This window comes from Physeter macrocephalus, chromosome 7, assembly GCF_002837175.3.
Source record: "Physeter macrocephalus isolate SW-GA chromosome 7, ASM283717v5, whole genome shotgun sequence".
Classification (NCBI taxonomy): Eukaryota; Metazoa; Chordata; class Mammalia; order Artiodactyla; family Physeteridae; genus Physeter; species Physeter macrocephalus.
In genome coordinates, this window is record NC_041220.1 from 54,623,678 (window position 1) to 54,645,132 (window position 21,455).

The 21,455-nt window shown below is 38.1% G+C and overlaps 1 protein-coding gene across 3 annotated transcripts in view; it reads left to right on the forward strand.

The window, feature by feature from the left end:
• Positions 1–240: 240 nt before the first annotated feature.
• Positions 241–21,455, forward strand: part of COMMD8 (COMM domain containing 8) — a 29,228-nt gene continuing 8,013 nt past the window's right edge. The window contains exons 1-6 of one of the 3 annotated variants that reach the window (XM_007119630.4): positions 245–380; positions 2,531–2,596; positions 5,061–5,216; positions 10,015–10,167; positions 11,505–11,660; positions 12,725–13,650. In XM_007119630.4, coding sequence (XP_007119692.1) covers positions 315–380; positions 2,531–2,596; positions 5,061–5,216; positions 10,015–10,167; positions 11,505–11,660; positions 12,725–12,745 — 618 coding nt within the window. In that variant the 5' untranslated portion in view covers positions 245–314 and the 3' untranslated portion in view covers positions 12,746–13,650. Of the gene's footprint in view, positions 381–2,530; positions 2,597–5,060; positions 5,217–10,014; positions 10,168–11,504; positions 11,661–12,724; positions 13,651–21,455 lie in introns of those variants that run through there. The other 2 variants (XM_007119631.4, XM_007119632.4) reach the window with 2 other exon arrangements.

A 21,455-nucleotide genomic window follows, 5' to 3' on the forward strand; every position in this document is an offset into this window, starting at 1 on the left:
ATAACTAAGTGTGCAGAGAAAGTTTAATAAAACTGAACAAAGTTGCCAACTGCTTTGAGAGATTCGCGAATATGCCTTCCATGTAATACCATAACGGTGTGTAACCAACGTTACAATGTCGCAACTGGCAGAAAGTATTTTCCTCACTCGCAGGGAAAGCTAGGCCTACATCTCTGCGCAAGCGCACAAGGGCTCCAGCGTCTCCAGGCCCGCCCCGCCCTCCCCGACCAGCTGGGTAGAGTCACGTGAGCGAGCCGCGGCCTCAAAGGAGACTCCAGGACTGGTCATGTGACCCAGCCCCACTACTCGCAGGGATGGAGCCGGAAGAGGGGGTTCCCTTGTGGCGGCTGCAGAAGCTTCCTGCTGAGCTAGGCCTGCAGGTGAGGAGGGCGCCAGGGGCGGCTGCGCAGGGCCGGGCTCCGGGACGGCCTGGCGTGCGGGGCAGGTCCCACCTGGACGCCTTTGCGGGGCTCGCGCCCGCTTCCCAGAGGAAGGAGAAGGAAAGGGTGTGATTTCGGGTGGCCTGCCCCCTGTGTCCCCTGGAGAGTTGAGGAGGCCGAGGCTTGGGTCGCCACCTTTGCGCCCCGGCCTCCAGTGGCCTCTCTGGGCGCTTTGCACGCAGACGCCCGCCGGCCCGCGCCCGCACCTGAGTGGGGACTGCCTATTCGCTCCCGCGAGCGGCCGGGACCAAGTGACCTGGGCCGGGGGGGTGGAGTCGCCACGTAGTCTTTGAAAACTTACAACGTGGACGGGATGGTTTGCAACCTCTCGTATACGATTCATTCATTCAGCACAAAGCTCCCCAATGCTCCCTATGCACCAGGCACAGAGCCAGGTGCTTGGGATGCTTTGGTGACCTAGAGAGGCATACCATACCCCCTTGAGGGCGACAGAAAAAAAAAAAAAAAAAGATAAATGCTACCAAAACTGGGAGACTTACTTTGGGTAGGGTGGTCCAAGGTGGACCTTAACTCAGGAGGTGACATATACGTTGGCACCTCCAGTCTAAGAAGGACCCTGGTTTATGAGAGTCTGGAGAAAGCAGCCTTATTCGTTTGTTCAGACGACTTTTCATTGAAGTCTACTATGTGCTGAATGCCCTGATGGGATAAGGTAAAAAGGTGAATAAGGCAGCCTGTACCCTGGTGGACCTTGTCATCTAACAAGGAAACCAAACTGAGTTACCCAGTAGGGAGTTTGTGGGAGAGGTAGCAACCCAGATTTGAAGGGGCAAGGGAAGGTTTTCCAGAGCGGCTGCCTAGATTTCTAGCTTGGGTCCTGAAAGAGGAGTAGGAACCAGACTGGGCAGAGGGGAGAGAGAGTTTCAGGCCAGGGAATAGCAGGTACAAAGGTAGAAGAAGAAAGCCAGCCCCAGGGAAATTTCAGGACCTGCTCTAGTTTTAGAGGCTGGAGTTCAGAGTGGGAAGCAGAGCAGGGAGACTAAGTCTAGACAGGTGAGCAGGAAGGAGTCTCTGTATACCATGCTCCTGTGTTAAGCCTTAATACCAAAGGCGCTGGCAGTTTAAAGTATTGTTTTTGGCAGCAGCAAATTTTTAGTTTGAAAGGTGAGAGAAATGTGGAGACGGTAAGTACATTTAACGAAATTTTGACTGTGACCTGTGTGAAAGGAAGAAAACCCAATGGTTGCTCTAAGAGGAAAATCTGACTGAGAAGTGTTTTTTCTCCCTTGAACTTTCAAGTTAAAAAACCCTTAGTGCCCTGGGTCTCATGACCCTAAGGAAATTTGCCAACAGCTAAAAAAAAAAAGGCAATATATATGCAAAATTGAGTTTCAGCGTGAGCTCTAGGAACTGTGGTCCTTTGCCCTCTGACTTCAGAGTGCTAACACTTTGTATTGTAATTAATATGTTAACATGTTTACTCCCACCTTTTCTGTCCCCCAGCAATTGAGGCGTGATTAAGTCTTCCTTGAATACAACTGCTTAACTGGTTCTCTTGCCACTGGTCTCTTTTATTCGGAACTCCTTCGGGGTAGATACTTTGTTTATATCCGCAGTTCTTGAGAGTTATGTCTGGCCCAAGGTGATTTCTTAATCAGTGTTTGCTGAAGGAAGGAATCAATTAATGTTTACCAAGCTCCGCTTTATCATTGGGCCTGACATCTGGATCCCAGGCTATGGTGGCCTGGCTTTCAGTGTCCATGATATGCAGCTTTGAATAAGTCCCAAATCTGTTCTATTTACAAAGGGTGAAGGTTGGGAGCAGGGGCTTAGCCTGCTAATGTGACAGGAGTATGTGGTAGGCAGCTTTTATAAGTCCCAAATCTCCGCCTTCCTTCCTTCTCTGTTCCATTTACAATAGGGATAGTGTGGGGAGATAGAGGGGAATAAACTTAGTTATCCTACCAGGATCAAGAAAAACCATCTTAACTCTTTTCTCTGATTTTACAAATGAGGAAACTAAAATGTCAGTAGAGTTTGGGTAACTTACCCAAAGTTGTCAAACTATTGTAATAAGTGGCAAAGTGGAAACTGATGCTCAGATCTGTTGACTTTGACTCTTGTATTAGCTTCCTGCTCCTGTCTTCATTCTACCTGCGTACTACAAAGATAAGGCCCATAACCTTTACTGCCAGGTATGTAAATGACTCCTGAATCTCTGGATCCAAAAATCTCTTCCCTGAGTGTCAGGCTGCTGCTTAGATACACCCACAGGTATCTCAAATTCACTATATCCTTGGCTGAGCTCCTCATCTTTCTCCCTGACTTACTCCTTCTGTAGCTCTAGCCTCATTTTTGGTTTGTGACACCGCCACTTGCCGAGTCATTCAACCTGAAATTCTGAGTGTCATCCTTGGTCCTCCTTTTCACATCTTCTTTACCTCCCTGCTGCCTCCAATTTGAGTGTCCTCAACAGTAACACCCCCTCCCCCCCCAATATCTTGCTGGTAAATGGAAGATGGGAGCCTTTGGACTCACCTCTTTCCCTTTTCCCTCCTTATATCTCCCGACCTGTTGGAGATTTATAGAACCATAATGCAGATATGTGAATAGGTTGCTTCCCTATTGAACACACATTAAAGTTTCGGCTCTTTTGCACTGTATACAAGGCCCTTTGTGGTTTGGCCTCCACCGCCTCTTCAGTTTTGTACGCTGTCATCTCCCAAATTGCGCCATGTGGTTTTACACTTTTATCCTATGCATATGCAGCTGCTTGTGACTAGAAGTGCCCTTCTCCTGTTTGGCCAACTACTCATCCTTTTAAGACATACTTTCCCCTCCTTCCTCTGTGCTGTTTTGTACCTTCTGTAAACTTGTATTATAACTCCTATCATCCTAAATTACATTGATTTATTGATATATTAGTTTTCTCTAATGGACTGAGGCTCTGACATGTAGGACCTTATCTTATTTATCCTCAGTTTCCTCATTTGTAAAATGGGGATAATAGCAAGGTTTACTTCACAGGGTTACACTGAAGATCAGCACAGTGTTTGGTACATAATTCGGTCTCTATAAATGGCAGCTGTTATGGTTATTTTTCTGTCTATTTACATTAACTTGTTTAATAACTGGAATGAAGTGCTCATTACATATTTATGAATTAATTTAAAAAATATATTCCAAAAGGATAGCACTCTTATTTTTCAGTTTGAGTTCTGAGTTTTGTTTTAGCATGGGGGACAGTTTGGGATAAGATGAAATATAGGTAGAGAATTTTGAATGAATTTCAAGTTGAAAATGTTGGTTAATTTATGATAAATAAAATTTCTGTTCACATAGTGCTCTAGCCATCATTTGGAAGTCGGGTCACCAGTTGCTCATCTCTGTTCCGATATGTGTGGTGTTGTAGAGGAGTTATTGCTTAAAATGGACTGGAATATGATCCAGGAGAAAAGAGTTGGAAGCCTTGCTGCTTAAATGCATTTCCAAGTTGTTTGGGTTCAAGTACCTTTCTTATAAGACACAAATATCCCTTGAGAAGGAAAACCATATTTATCATTTGCCTAGAATAGTGCTGGCATAGTAGGTACTCAGTTAATATATGTTAAAGGCATGGAACATAGTACCAGTAGTAGTAGTAGTAGTAGTAGTAATAGTGATGATGATAATAATAATAAGATGACGAAGGATAACAGTGGCAAGCAGTGTTTAATGCCAGGAGTGTGCCAAGTGATCTGCATGTATTCTTCAATCCATACAACAACATTATAGGGATAGATGATATGCTCGTTTTACACAAGAGGAAACAGGCACAGAATGTTTAAATAACTTGGCAAAGCTAATATGTAGTGGAAATAGGTTTCAGACTAGCCAGTTTTGTTCCAAAATCCAGTCTTAATTACTATGTTTAGTTCTATATGTGTTAGGGTTTCCATTGCTGGCATTAAGGTAGAGAGAAAGGAATGTAAAAAAGAGAAAGAAAGGCACCGAGGGCTTTTTTGGAGTGGACCAAAAGAAGTAAGTGTGGGTGTTGTGGAAAACAGAGAAGAGGTGTGTAGATCTACAGTTAAAAGACTGATCTAAGAGTCATACCTTGTTTTTTGGTTATTGGTATAAATCCGATGTCTAAGGAATCCCAAGGAGAAACTTACACTCACCATCTTCCTTTCAGGAACGTTGGAGAAACAACAGTGTATCTATAAAATTATTTTAGCTTATGAAGGTGGACAAAATTACAGAAAGTCTGGTTTTTTTGTGTGTGTATGAAGCTCTAACTTTTTTTTTTTTTTTTTTTTGTGGTACGCGGGCCTCCCTCTGCTGTGGCCTCTCCCGTTGCGGAGGACAGGCTCCGGACGCGCAGGCTCAGCGGCCATGGCTCACGGGCCCAGCCGCTCCGCGGCATGTGGGATCCTCCCAGACCGGGGCGCGAACCCGGTTCCCCTGCATCGGCAGGCGGACGCGCAACCGCTGCGCCACCGGGGAAGCCCTCTAACTTTTAATTAATAAAATAATGTTAAGGATAGTTGCTTTTCAACCTCAACTGCTCCTGAAGATAACATGAACTTCTCCCAACACCATTTATGTGCTACAAGGAAGATAAATCTGTTTTATAATTTTACTTATAATTACATTTATTTCTCTTTTTTTTCTCTCTAGCTTCTTCACAAAATAATTGATGGCATTTGTGGCCGAACTTATCCTCTCTACCAGGATTATCACAGTGTTTGGGATTCAACAGAATGGATGCATGTTCTAGAAGACATTACCAACTTTTTCAAAGCTGTAGTTGGTAAAAGTTTATCTGATGAAGAGGTAACTTCATTCCAAATTTATATACCTTATGATAAATAATAAGTAAATAATTTGTGTTCAGATTTTTTTTTTTATTAAGTTGGTCTTCAGGGCACTATGTAAAACAAGGGCCATCATTATTAAGTGTATAATAGATAACAATAAAAACCTCATAATTGTAAGTGGAAAATCTGTGGAAGTTCTGGAATTTTGTAGTTTTGTTTTTGGTTGTTTGTATTTTTTAAAATTGTGAAACATTTAAATCATATAGAAGAAAACTGAAAGTTATATAACTGACACCTATATTCCCATTACCACAATTAAACAGTTGTTAAAATTTTATTTTATGTATTTCAGGTTTGTGTGTGTTTTAGAAACAAGGCATTACAGATACACATAAATATCACCCTCCCCCTAGAGATTACCACTTGTGAAGTTGTGTGCATGTTTTGTATTCTATATTGTGTGAATATTTGCATCTTTAAGCAATATGTACAATTATTTGAGCTGTTTAAATGTGTAACTTGTAAATGGTAATGTTTGTATCCATTTGTAATTTTTCTGCAACATTGCGTTTTAGATTTACCAATATTCATAAATGTAGATCTGGTTTATGTATTTTTACCCCTCGTAGTATTTGATGATAGGAATTAGTAGGACTTATTTTTCTATCCCCCTACTGATGAACAGTTGGGTCATTGCCTCTTTCATTATTATGAATAGTGCTGCTACAAACATTTTGTATGGGTCTTTTTGTACACACATGGGCCAGCTTTTCTAGGATAGACATCTTGAAGTGAAATTGCAGGGTCATGGGATATCCTTCCATTGAATTGCTTTTGTACCCTTGTCAAAAGTCATCTGGGCATGTTTATGTAGGTTGCCCACTTGGAAAAAAAAATGGAGTTCTGTATGTTTGTCATTTTGATTTTGATGATATTCTGAATATGAGTTCTTGGATATATGTATTTTAAATATCTTTTATGTTGCTTGCCTTTTCAGTCTCTTAATAGTATCTTTTGGTGAATAGAAGTTCTGAATTTTAATCAAGTCCAATTTGTCAGTATTTCTTTTGATGGTTAGTGATGTTAATGCTGTGTTTAAGAAATATTTGTGCCAGAGCCATGAAGATGTTTTTGTATGCTTTCTTGTAGAAGCTTGATTGTTTTAGCTTTTACATTTATGTCACTGATGCATTTTGAATTAATATTGTGTATGGAGTAGGGGTCAAATTCAAATTTTTCCATGTGATATCCACTTGACCTAGCACCATTTATTGAAATGACCATCCTTGCCCCATAGAATTGCTGTGCAGCCTTTCTTGGAAATCAGGTGACCATATATGTATGGTTCTCTATCTGGACTCTTTTTCTACTCCATTAGTCTGTTTGTCTATGTTTGCCCATACTGCAATGTCTTGATTATTGTAGAATTAAAGCTATATTACATTAAGTTTTGATATCTGGTAGTAGAAGAGCTTCAACCTTGTGTTTCTTCAAGATTGCTTTGGTTACTCTAGATCCTTTGTATTTTCAGGTGCATTTTAAAATCATTTTGTTAGTTTTAACCAAAAAACCTGCTGGAATTTTGATGGGGAGTATTAGCTTGGGCTGCCACAACAAAATACCTTGGAGTGAGTAGCTTAAAAAGCAGGAATTAATTTCTTGCAGTTCTAGGGTCTAGGGAGTCCAAAATCAAGGTACGGCTGATTCTGGTCCCTGGTGAGGGCTTTTTTCCTTGCTGCAGATGATTGCCTTCTCGCTGTGTCCTCACATGGCTGTGGGGGTAGGGGTGAAGACAGAGAGCAAACTCTCTGGTGCTTCTTATAAGGGCACTAATCCTATCATGAGGGTCCCACCTTCATGACCTCATCTAAACCTGATTACCTCTCAAAGGCCCCATTTCTCGATATCACCTTGAAGGTCAGAGTTTTAACATGAATTCTGAGGGGACGTTAAGTGCATAGCATGGGATTGCACTGAATCTCTAGACTATTTTGGAGAGAATTGACATCTTAACAGTACTGAGCCTTCTGATCTATGAATATGGTATAACCTTCCATTTATTTAGATTAACTTCAGTTTTGCTCTAATATTTTGTAGTTTTCAGTGTAGAGGTCTTGCAAATATTTTGTTGGATTTATTTCTAAGTAACTGATGTTTCTGATGTTCTTTAATTTTGCTCTCCAATTGCATATTGCTAGTATGTGGAAACTGTTGATTTTTATATACTTACTCTGTGTCCAACAATCTTTCTAAATTTATTTACTATATATAATGGTTTATAAATTTTTTTGGATTTTTTTTGTATGCAATCATTTTCTTTTTCAATTTTAATACCTTTTATTTCTTTTTTTTCCCCCCTTATTGCACTGGCTAATACCTTCAGGACAGTTTTTGGGGAAAAAAAAAAGCAGTGCCTTGTTCCTGACCTTACTGAGAATGTATGTGTTCACTATTTCACAATTTAGTGTGTTAGCTGTATGATTTTATGGGTATCTGTGATTAGATTAAAGAAGCTTCCTACAGTTCTTAACTTTGCTGAGAATTTTTATCATTAATAGGTATTGAATTTTATCAAATGCTTTTTTCCTGAATTTATTTATTATTTTCACCTTTATTTTGTTAATGTGATGCCTTGCATTGATTTTTGAATGTTAAACTAACCTTACATTGCCAAAATAAACTCAACTTGGTCATGATGTATTATCTTTTTTTAACGTATCTTTTGGTTTGATTTGCCAATATTTTGTTTAGGATTTTTTCATCTATATTTGAGTGATATTGGCCCATAATTTTTTTTCCTATAATGTTTTTGTCAGAATATAAAGTTTTATTCTGGTCTCATGGAATGAATTAGGAAGTTGTTTGTTTGTTTGGTTTTTTTCCTTTTTCTCTGAAAGTGTTTATGCAAGATTTATTTCTTTTGTCACTTAGTACTGTGTTACCATGTTGCTTAATTATCAGATATTTGGAATTTCTTTTCAGTTATGATTTAATTACACAGTGGCTCAAAAATATAAATAGTATGGTTCCAGTCCTTTGGAATCTGTTGTGATTTGCGATATGGCTCATCCTATGGTTCATTTTCGGGGATGTCCCATATACATTTGAAGATAATATGTATTCTGCAATCGTAGGGTGTAGTGTTCTATGTGTAGTTAGGTTAAGCAGAAAATGTTTTTCAATGCTATATTTTTACTGATTTTTTTTTTCTCTATCAGTTACTGAGAGGGTTGTTAACATCTCTAATTATGAAAGTTGATTTACCCATTTCTCTTTTTCTGCCAAGTTTTGGTGCTTTATATATTTTGAAGCGGTGTTATTAGGTGTACACAAATTTGTGATTGTTATGTATTTCTGTTGAACAGCCCTTTTGCTATCCTGCTCTATTTCTTAAAGTCTGTGTTTTCTGATATATTAATATAGGTATACCAGCTTTAGTGGTTTCCAAGTGTATTCACTCTTATTCTGCTTCATTGGTCAGCCCTTTTTACTTTCTGTTTTGCAAAAATTTGTTAAAACCTCTTGTTTATTGGTTATGCATCCTCATCTTATTGTTTCATGGTTATAGAAGTTTTTTTTTCATTTATTGATACTACTATTTTAAAGGGTATGTGAAAGGAGAGTGTGACTGTTGTTTACATTTTAAACAGAAAGGCCCTAAAGATGCTCAGCATCACTAATTATTAGAGAAATGCAAATCAAAACTACCATGAGGTATCACCTCACACCGGTCAGAGTGGCCATCATCAAAAAATCTACAAACAATAAATGGTGGAGAGGGTGTGGAGAAAAGGGAACCCTCATACACTGTTGGTAGGAATGTAAATTGATACAACCACTATGGAAAACAGTATGGAGGTTCCTTAAAAAAACTAAAAATAGAACTACCATATGACCAAACAATCCCACTACTGGGCATATACCCAGAGAAAACTGTAATTCAAAAAAACACATACACCCCAGTGTTCATAGCAGAACTATTCACAATAGCCAGGACATGGAAGCAACCTAAATGTCCATCAAAAGAGGAATGGATAAAGAAGATGTGGTACATGTATACAGTGGAATATTACTCAGCCATAAAAAGGAGTGAAATTAGGTCATCTGTAGAGATGTGGATGAACCTAGAAAGTGTCATACAGAGTGAAGTAACTCAGAAAGAGAAAAGTGAATATCGTATAATAACGCATATATGTGGAATCTAGAAAAGTGGTATAGATGGTCTTATTTGTAAAGCAGAAATAGAGACGGAGACGTAGAGTACAAATGTATGGATACCAAGGGGGAAAGGGGTGCGGTGGGAGGAATTAGGAGACTGGGATTGACACATATACATTATCAATACTATGTATAAAATAGACAAATGGGGACTTCCCTGGTGGTGCAGTGGTTGAGAGCCCCCCTGCCGATTCAGGGCACACGGGTTCGTGCCCCGGTCCGGGAGGATCCCACATGCCGCGGAGCGGCTGGGCCCGTGAGCCATGGCCGCTGAGCCTGCGCGTCCGGAGCCTGTGCTCCGCAACGGGAGAGGCCACAACAGTGAGAGGCCCGCATACCGAAAAAAAAAAAAAAAATAGACAAATGATGGGAACATACTGTATAGCACAGGGAATTCTGCCTAATGCACTGGGGTGACCTAAATGGGAGGGAAGTCCAAAAGGGAGGGGATAGCTCTATGTGTATGGCTGATTCATTTTGTTGTGCAGTGGAGGCTAGCACAACATTGTAAAGCAACCATACTTCAATAAAAATTAATTTAAAAAATAAACAGGCCCTTTCACTTATTTTCTAACCATCTATTTTTATTTTCATAGGTATCTCAGCAGTTGGATCAGTTGAATTCATCTCATCAAGAAGCTATCATGAAATGCTTAAAAAGTAGGAAAGATGAAATCAAGCAGGCTCTGTTGGAAGAAATAGTTGATATTTCCTCTTCGCAGCTACAGGATTTTGATTGGCAGTTAAAGGTGAGAATATATTTATTTATGAGTATTTATGCTTTTTATTTCAGTTTTAGAATAGATTTATTTTTTGTAATATTATATATCTAAAATTTCTGTATTTTTGAGAATACATTTTCCTAAAAATATATCAGAGATAATTAAAATTACATCTTTTTTGTTGGGCATCAGTAAGTGCACTGCAGACATCTAAACCATGTATAATAAATTACAAGTATAATAAATTTAATTAAGTAAAGCTTTAAGTCATTAAAGGACTAAAAGTCATGTAGATGAAGGAATAGATACGTGCTCTGTGGCTCTGGCGAATAGGACAAAGGCTAAAGTATATGATTTGTAATAAGATAGGTTTCAATTCAACCTAAGAAATAATAATTTAACCACTATGAGTATCTGAAAATTATTTTAACCTCTTTTTGAGTTAGCACATTCCTTCTCATAGCTGGTACTCAAGCATAGGCTGAGAAACCACTTGTTGGAAATATTGAGGAAAATTACTGATGAGGCGGACAACCTGAAGGTGATGCTTTCTCAGATATTATGGGTCCTGTATTTTGGAGAGAGGATGGAGGAGCTACATGAAGGTTTGTTTGGTCCTGTAGTGTATGTACCACAAGGGAGATCCTTTGAGGTTGGTTGTCAAGGAGGGAGTCCTTTACTATTGCAAGTGGTAGCACTCCAAAATTCAGTTATTGCGGGGTTACTGGCTCAGATTCCAGGAAAACTGAGTTTATCTTTGCCATCTGCCAGTGAAGCTATGATGCTTGTTTCAAAAAGCTTTCGTATCGTAAACAGTTGGTTCTTCCATTTCCTCTAGACAGAAAGTAGAAGAGGTAAAAGTGTCAAATGTTTTTGTTGAGTAGCTCTGATCAAAGATGGTATCTTGATAACATTTTTCAATAGTTTAATAGAGAGTTAGCTGCTTATTATTTAAGCATCTTAATTTCTGAGAGTTACCAGTGTTTTTAGTTTTATCTTTGTACACGGACTTTCATCCTCTTGTTATCATTACACTTCTTTAAAATTCTCTGTTTCTTGATGCATTGGACCCATTCAGTACTTCCCAGCCATAATGCTGCTCTAGATTTCTACTCCTACCATACAATCCTGACTGGTTGTCTTTTTTCCCTAAACTACTTTCTCTCTTGTCTTTTTCTATTCTTCAGATATATGCTGGTTTGGCATGGGCTTAATTTCTTTTATTCCTTTCACATTTCCCTGTACTTCATAGCAAACAGGAGTACTCTTTTTTCTTTAATGTGTTTTTCGTAAGCTCTGATGCATATTTAATATATTCCTTTTTAATACTACTTATTAATTAGTATTTTTCTCATTTTAAACAGCTTGCACTTTCTAGTGACAAGATTGCTACACTACAAATGCCACTTTTAAACCTTCATCTAGATGTGAAAGAAAATGGTGAAGTCAAGCCGTATTCTGTTGAAATGAGTAAAGAAGAGCTGCAGAATCTAATAAATTCCTTGGAAGCAGCTAATAAGGTATGTGTTTTAATTTTTTTGTATGGTTCAAAATATTTAATTTCTGATTGATACCATTAGAGCAATATAAGAAAAACTAATCATTTATGTTTAATATTTCTTTTGTTCGTGATATTTTATGTCAAGCACAGAAGATACTTTGATATGTTCTTCTCTAGTTTTAGATATTACATTAATTATAAATTTAATTTACATTAATAGAACATAATTTATCAAGTAGTTATTTTTTTAAAGAATAACAGCTGGATTTGTTTTGCTCCAGTGCTCATTAATGGTAAAAAAATTTTTTTTAACTTGGAGTTGTGAAATTAGTTGATTCTGAAGACATTTAATGATTAAAAATAGTTAATGATCTTGAAGAAAAGATTGTCTTATTTAACTGGACAAATGGTAGAAAATTGATTTAAGTACAGGAGACAAAATATGGTTTGTAGTTATTATGACAAAAATCAGCTTGAGACAAAATAGAGCTAATGAAGGGCCAAAAGCTTTACATTTACAAAGGAACGGCTAAGTAACAGTAACAATTCTGAGTGTTTAACTAATGTGAAAAATAATATTTAGACAGTAGAAACTGCTGCCGTGAGGAAGACATAAAAATAATTCCCTACGTTGCGTATGTTCCTTTCCTTGTTGCCGAGCGTCGTCTCTAGTGATCGTGTCTCAAGGATTAAAGTCAGTTATTCTTACCAACCTCTCTTGCCACTAACCCATCTTCTTGGCTCGATCTTTTTGAAACTCTGGTATACTTCATCTTCCCTCCATACTCTGCAGTCATTCGGCCATCATGGTGCCTTGATGACTGGTCCACATGCCCAGTAACAAACTGGTAGCCTGGCTTGCCTTTGGATGGGGCTACAAGTCTGGAGGGGTGTGTGGCAGGGCCTGGTGTAAATGTTAGATGAGTCTGAAGCATGGATCCTGGCAGACCTGTGCCTTCTGTGCCTTGTACTTGTCAGTTCTCCAGCCCCTTCTTCAGAGATTTCAAAGCATCTCATTCAGCAGATACTGGCATCATTCTGGGATAACCTGATTCCCGCCCTTCCCTCCCTTTGTGTTTTAAGGTGGTCCTGCAGTTGAAATAACTGGAAATGATGAATACCAATATTATCGGATTCCACTGCTACAACTGATACGGCAGAGTGAATACCATGTGTTAGCAAACCTGCGTTATACTCTTATGGCCCGCTGAGAAAGCAGCAGTGTTGAGATTACAAAGACAACAATTTATCAACTTCCCTAAAGAACAGGAAATTATATGGTTGACAAGAAATGCATAAAAATATGAAAGATAAAAAGGCTATAATAGCAGTTTATATTTTCATAATGACTGTTTCGTTTCATTTCTTAAATATTTGAGAAACCTTTATAGATATACAGTTTTATTGAAAGCTAAAAGTAGGCTCTAAAGTAATGTAAACTTACAAGCACAAATATACTTGAATATTGCTTAAAGAACTATGTGAATAGCAAGGATGTTTATTATGGATATATATGGTTAATTTGTGATATTTTTAAAAAATAACTTTTAAAGAATGTATAAGCTACATCTGTAACTCAGGAGATTCCATGTTTTTCTCATATTTCAAAGGAAAGTTTATAAAATGTAAAATTTCTTAGAGAAGTGCTCCAGACATGAAAAACACTAAATCTGTGTGAACGGTTTTGAGTTTTGAATTCTAGAAACTAAAGTCTCATATTAGAACATAGATAAAAATGAAAATAACACTGTAACTTCTGTATTTCTGTGTCTGATCAGGAGAGTATGCTCTGATAAGAAGAATACATGTCATTGTATAGAGTATACATTACTATCAAAATGTCAGCTAAGACTGTATATAGACCACATTTGTTGTAAACTCTTAATTTGTTACAAACTCTTAATGAAGTTTTGGATGTTAACAACTTCATTGGAAAACAGACCATTTTTAATTTCAGTTACCTTTAAAAACAAGCATTTTGAGCAAATAAAAAATATTTTATTTTTATATATTGCCTTATTTCAGATGACTTTCTACATAACTCAATAACACATCATTGGTACCTGATTTTTGCAAGATTTATAACTCATTAGAGCGTCAGATTATTATTCGAGGTGTCCAGAGCATTCCCTCTTATTCTCATCATACAGATGAGGGTAGGCTTAGCGAGATTAATAAAAGTGAGTGCAATCTAGACGGTGCTACTCAAAACGTGTCTGTAGGCTAGTGCCACTCTATGAACTGTTTGTTACAGCTTGGTGATTAGATGTGGAGCTTGTGCCAGAATGTTCATCAATATACTGCTTTCTTCACTGAGAAATTTTGGCCAGGAAAAAAAAAAAATCAGCTGAACTAACCAGCATGCTTTGGGAGGTGGTTGTTTTACCTTCTTGTGCAAATTCCTTATGTTGTTGTGGACCAGTAACAGTTTGTAGGCGAGCACTTTCAATAATACTGATATAGGGTCCTTCAGAATTTCAACCCTCCACAAAGTCCTTCCTTTGAGAAGGGAAAAACCTTACTCTACTTAGTCCTTCTCTCACTACATTATTACTACATTACCATATGTAAACGCTTTATTGAAATCTGATACAAACTGCACATATTTAAAGTGGGCAGTCTGATCAGTTTTAACATCTGCACACCCATGAAAGCGTCACCTCAAGGTAGTGAACAACCATTCACTCCTGAAAGTGTCGTCCTCCTTTGTAATCCTTACTCCTGTGCCTTTTCCCCCCAGACAACCACTGATCTGCGTCCTGCCATTATAGATTAGTTCCCATTTTCCAGGGTTTAATATAAATGGAATCGTACAGTATGTTCTTTTTTTGTGTGATCTGGCTTCTTTCAGTATTATTTTAAGTTCATCCATGACACTGCATATATCAGTGGTTCATTCCTTTTTATTGTTGAGAAGTATTCTGTTGTAGAATTCCACCATCATTTGTTTATCTGTTCACCTGTTAGTGGATGTTTTGGTTGTTAACAGTTTTTGGCTGTTAAAATACACAGAATGCTATGAACATTCTTGTATGTGTCTTTGTATGGACATATGCTTTCTTTTGGAAGTAAATACTTAGGAGTGAAATGGCTGGATCATGTGGTAGGGGTATGTTTATCTTTTCAAGAAACTGCCAAACTGTATTCCAAAGTGATTTTTACCATTTTACATTCCATACCACAGTCTATGAGAGTTCCACCTCCACCTCCTTGCTAACACTTGGTATGGTCAGTCTTTCTAATTTCAGCTGTTCTTAGATGTGTTGTGGTGTCTCATTGTTGTTTTAATAATATTCATTTCCCTAATGATGTTGAGTATCTTTTCATGTGCTTATTTGCTGTCTGTATACCTTCTTTGGTGAAGTGTCCAGATCAGTTTCCCATTTTTAAATTGGATTGTTTTCTTACTTCCGAGTTTTGGGAATTCTTTATATAGCCTGGATACAAGTCTTTATCATATATATGCCTTGTAAGTATTTAAATATTCTCTTCTAATCTGTGGCTTATCTTTTTTTTTCTTTTTCTTTTTTTTTGTAAATAGTTTATTTTTTTAGAACAGTTTTGGATATACAGAAAAATCAAGCAGATAGTACAAAGAGATCTCATATACCCCACATCCAGTTTCCACTGTTATTAACATATTAGTATGGTACATTTGTTATAATTGATGAACTAATATCAATATATTATTATTAACTAAATTCCATAGTTTACTTAGGTTTCCTAAGTTTTTACCTAATGTCCTTTTTCTCTTCCAGGATTCCATTTCATATTTGTCAGGTCTCCTTAGGCTTCTCTTGCTGTGATAATTTCCCATACTTGTTTTTCATGACCTTGATAGTTTGAGGAATATGGGTGAGATATTTTGTAGGATGCCCCTCTATTGGAATTTAATATTTTTCTCCTGTGTACACTGGGCTTGTGGGTTTTGGGCAGGAAGATCACAGAGGTAAAGTGCCATTTACATCACATCATTTCAAGGGTACAGACTCTTAACAGTATTTATGACTTGACATTGACCTTGATCACCCGGCGGAGGTAGTGTTTGTCAAGTTTTTTTCACTGTAAAGTTATTCTTTATTTCTCCTTCTTCCATACTGTCCTCTTTGGAAGGAAACCACTATGTACAACCCAAACTTAAGGAATTAGGCTCCCCCTCCTTGAGGTCCGAATATGTACATAAATCCTTTGGAATTCTTCCACATAGATTTGTCTCTTCTATTTATTAATTAATTTAATCATTTATATAGTATGGACTCATGGATATTTATTTTATACTTTGGGTTATAATCCAGTATTATTTTATTACTTAAATTGTTTCAGCTTTGGCCATTTGGAGCTCTTCACTTGGCTTCTTTGTCCTTTTGACATACCCCTGTCAGTGGAGGTGGATTTTATTTACTTATTTATTTTATATTATCTCCTTAACTTTCTGGCAATACAAGATGCTCCACACTCATCTTGTCAATTTCCTTCCCAGTCCTAGAATCAACCATTTCTCCAAGAAGCCCTGGTTCAGTTTATTGAAGAATGGTATTAGAAACCAGGCTGGGTGTGCTCATTGTTGTTTTTTGGGGCCCTCTCAGCTGACCGAACAAAGAAATTCATGCATGTAAACTAACCTGTGTATATACACGTACCTATAAATACTTCTTTATGTAATCATCTGTATATTAAGCTGCACGTGAGTTCCTCCTGATGTCTCCAACTCTGCTTCATTACACAGGGATCATTCTAGCCTGCTACCCTCCCTTATCTGTGAATTCACATTCCAGCAGTGAGAAACCTGAATCCCACCATTCACCATTCATTCCAGAATATATATAGCAGTCAAGATTGTTAATCTGTACCCTTGTGTGGGAGGGGGAAATTTTCTTTTTTTTCCCAGGAAGGATTTATTCCTTTTGCCTTTAGTCTCACAGACTCCACTCATTTCCAAGTTACTTGGGTCAGTACCTCTTCTCCCCACTCCCTTCATGAGGTTGTTTTATACATTTGTAATACAGTGAGATTTTTTGCCGTAATCTGTCTTCCTTGCTGGGATCCCCCAACTTCTGAAATTTAAATTTGCATACATTAAGGTGTATTCTTTGTGTTGAACAGTTCTGAGTTTTGACAATGCCTAATATCATGTTGTTGGGGGAGGTCATCGAGAGGATGTGACCAGCTGTTAACCCGTGAGCTGGACCCTGGCAATAGGAGGCTCCTTGCCCCCTCCCCTGTCCTTGGAATGTGCATTCCACTTGTTTTTTCCACTCCCACAAGCTGCCCCAAGGATCCTGCCCGGAGGTGATAATGTGATATTGAGACTCTCTGGACTGTATATGTGACTGAATCCAGTTAAGGCTTCTGTGTAAACTTTTTTTTTTTTTTTTTTTTTTTTTCTTTCTTGCGGTACCCGGGCCTCTCACTGTTGTGGCCTCTCCCGTTGCGGAGCACAGGCTCCAGACGCGCAGGCTCAGCGGCCATGGCTCACGGGCCCAGCCGCTCCGCGGCATGTGGGATCCTCCCGGACCGGGGCACGAACCCGTGTCCCCTGCATCGGCAGGCGGACTCTCAACCACTGCGCCAACCAGGGAAGCCCTCTGTGTAAACTTTTAAGAGTTGGGTGGGTTGGGGCAGAGATCTACTTGTCTTGGTGGCCGCCCAAGGCAAGTCTTGGAAGTTGCCTTGCTTGTTAAAACCACTACCTACTAATCTGGAGTGGTTCACCTCTCACAGGGCAAGAGATCCTTGCCCTGCATGGGTGGGGGCTGGTTTCCGATTACACTTGGGAAACTCCCGGGGTTGTGAACTAACACATGTACTGACTCCACAGAATAGTTCAACACCCTAAAAATCCTGTATGCTTTACTTAATCATCCCTCTCCATCTTCCTCTGAACCCCAGACAACTAGTGATTTTTCTTAATGTCATTATAGTTTTGCCTCTTCCGGAATGTCATGTAATTGGGATCATGTAGTGTGTAGTCTTTTCAGACTGGCTTCTTTCACTTATCAGTATGCTTTTCTTCCAGGTCTTTTTACCTTAATAACTCATTTCTGTTTTCTCTCTGAGTAGTATTTCATTGTATAGGTGTACCACCGTTTATATTCACCTGTTGAAGGAAATTGGTTCTTTTCATTTTGGGGGCAATTATGAATAAAGCTGTTGTAACGATGCACAGGCAAGTTTTTATGTGGACATAAGTTTTGAAACTAACTGAATAATACCTAGGAATGTGATTGTTGGACCGTTTTGCACAACTGTGTTTTTTTTTTTAAATAAATTTATTTTATTTATTTATTTTTGGCTGTGTTGGGTGTTCGTTGCTTCATGTGGACTTTCTCTGGTTGTGGAGAGCTGGGGCTACTCTTTGTTGTGGTGCGCGGGCTTCTCATTGTGGAGGCTTCTCTTGCTGCAGAGCACGGGCTCTAGGTGCACGGGCTTCAGTAGTTGTGGCACGTGGGCTCAGTAGTTGTGGCCCACGGGCTAGAGCACAGGCTCAGTAGTTGTGGTGCACGGGCTTAGCTGCTCCGTGGCATGTGTGATATTCCCAGACCAGGACTTGAACCTGTGTCCCCTGCATTGGCAGGTGGATTCTCAACCACTGCACCACCGGGGAAGCCCCAGTTTTGCACAACTATGTGTAATGTTGTAAGAAACTGTCAACCTTTTTCAAAGTGGCTGTACCACTTTGCATTTCTTTCTTTTTTTAAAATTGTGGCAAAAAACATAACATGAAATCTACTCTGTTAAATGTAATGTTTGTCTGCAGTACAGTATTGTTAACAATGTATATACATTGTTGTGCTGCATTGAAACTCTATCCATGAACAGCACCTCCCTATTTCCCCCTCCTCCAGTCCCTGGCAATCCCCATTCTGCTTTCTGCTTCAAGTATTTGACTACTTTCGATACTTCATAATCACACAGCCTTTGTCCTTCTATAGCTACCATATTCCATATGCTTACCATAATGTCCTCAGCATTTCCTTCTTTTTTTTAAAGGCTGAATAATATTCCATTACATGTATATACCACATTTTAAAAAAATCCATTCATCTGTCAATGGACATTTAAGTTGTTTTCACCTCTTGGTTATTGTGACTAATGCTTCAGTGAGCACAGAAGTGCAAATATCTCTTGGAGAGCCTGTTTCCAATTATTTATGATAAATACCTTGAAGTGGGATTGCTGAATCACATGGTAGTTCTATTTTTAATTTTTTGAGAAATCTCCATACTGTTTTCCATAGCCATGACATCATTTTACATTCCCACCGAAAGTGCACAAGGGTTCCAATTTCTCCATATTCTTGGCTGGTACTGGTGACAACACAGATACACAAACACCTACCTTATGCTAGCTTCTTCTTATTTATAATCCCTATAAGCAAATCCTAAAAATGCTATGTATATATTTGTTACTTTCTAATTTAAATAAAACTGGATGGCCATTTCTTTTCCCATTGTATAACATAGTCTTCTGGAAAGAGTAGCCAAGTGTAGGGTGTCTAAACCCCTGGTAGCTCTGCAGGCCAAGGCTCTGATGATAAAGTGCAGATTCCCAGTTATATTGCTGGATGAATGTTAAAGCCATCTCTAGGCTGGAATTTAGACTCTTATTGAAAAGCAATTCTACTAATCACCAATTAACAGATAAATGAGCTTCACACCTTTTGTCTGTTCATTATTTTATTGTCAACATATTATTTGTGAAGGGAGAGAATGAGTTCAGAGTTTGGAAGTCTTCAAATTAGGAAAGACTGACAAATAGCCCAACTCTACTATTCATATTTACAGTGGAGGTTTTTAAAAGAAATATGACATAATGCACCTCACAAATGGATGCTATTAAAGTCCGTTTTAGGCATCATTTTTGAATACAAGGAAACTTCATTTCTTCTTTTTTTATTCCCTAATATATGAACACTCCATATGTTCAAATGTTTGTAAGGCATGTTATCGTAAAGAATATAAAAAAAAGAAAAAATCAAAGTGGTACAGAAATAAGCTCCTGGAAGAGTGCTGGCATTTTTCTCCCAATTGTTGGATAATACTGCAAAGAATTTCTTCCAAATAAAGGGATTTTGTTTTGTATTAAATTTTATAATAAAAGCTCCCAAATGAAAGATTCAGAATTCTAAACATTTTTAAGGATTATAAAAAGATATGCCTGAAATCTTGCATGTTTTTAAACATAGTACAAAGTAAGCTTTTTATATGTAGGCATTTTTAATAAAAAAAGTTTTATTTGTGTTTTAGGAATAAACAGGCTAACATAAATTGTACATATTTACAGCAATAAACTTCATTTCAGAAGCTGCACAACGGCTTTTGTAAGTACAGCTGACGGATTTTGACACCAGCCTTCAAACGTGTTTTCTTTCCTTCATTTGCTGCAACATTTAAAATCTTGTAGTACCAAAGCAAAGAAAACAGCAACTTATTTTATAGCAAAGCCACACTATTAACAAAATATTGAGTAAACTACAGTCCCGTGAGTGCTAGGGTATGAGACTGTGAGTCCTGAAATCGAGAGCACAAGCATTTCTTGTGTCCATACCTGATTGCATGTAAGTTGATTTTGCATTTTACAAGAATACATGATTACTCAATGAATGGTGAGTAGAAAAAAGGCCATGAAGGGTAAAAGGGTCAGTAATCAGAAGACACTGAACAGCTTCTTAGTCACTGATTCACTGCTAAACGGGAAATCTATTTCTTCTTTCATGTGTATAAATCACAGTCTCCAGGCTTCATGGATTTTGTCCACAGATCATTTTTGAGATAGCAAAGGCCTAACGTCAAATACTTTAAGCATGTAAAAAGGAATGAATGAAACGGTTAGGATATTTAATCAAATTCCTAACAGAAAGGGTACAAGTCAAGCATACTGTATGAAATTTTGATTTCAAATGTAAAAAGCAACTACAGAAAAGCACAAGTTTCATTAGAGAGAACAGCAGTTTCAATCAGAAAATACGGTATATACTGATACAAAATAGAAAGTTGGATTACAAAAGTAAGGAGTCTACCTTTTCTTTCTTGGCATTGGTTAAACCTGTCTCATTTCATTAAAATTTCTGTAGGTTTCTGGAAATACTCATTCTTGCCCTTGAGCTTTTTAGTGGTCTGGTAGGTATACAAAAGTATTATCTGCTTATGTAAGAAAGCAAATGCTTATGTCAAAAGAGCAAAAGAACATTAATATATTGTAATTTATGTACCTTTGTAATTAAAGGAGTTCTGCCTGCTGAAAAATAAAGAGGGGAAAGGGGGTTATTTTATTTACAAGAGCTGTGTAATACCATTCAGGATATGAATTAGCGAATTCACATTTAGTAGGAGGGTAATAGACAATTCAGCAAAATGATTAGTGGAAATTAGAAAACGCAAGGAACAAAACACTTAACATCTTCTAACATATTTGGTGAATTTAGCGTAACGGATTTTAAGAGGCAATGGAAGGTATGAATTTCTTTCTGTATACATTTAGCACGTGCTTTTGAAAGATCCAATTATGTAGTACAGTGTGCTGTGAATTAAAATAGCAGGAGACTGGTTTGGAAAGTTCAGCTAATTTTTGGATTCAATCAAGTTTTAGGTGAGGTGGTAGCCAAAGAGGTGTTCCATTGCTGGCAGGATAGTAATTTTCCCAATCTTTAGCCTAATGAGTCCTGCTTTCCCATACCTGCTGAATCACCGTATAAAGATCTTTGCCTCAAGTTGAGTCTCCTTGGGTAAAGACAGAGGAGTGAAATAATTATTCAGAGATGATGGACAGCCAAGAGAATTTTTCAAGCAAGCCACCCTAACCCAGATGAGTTTCT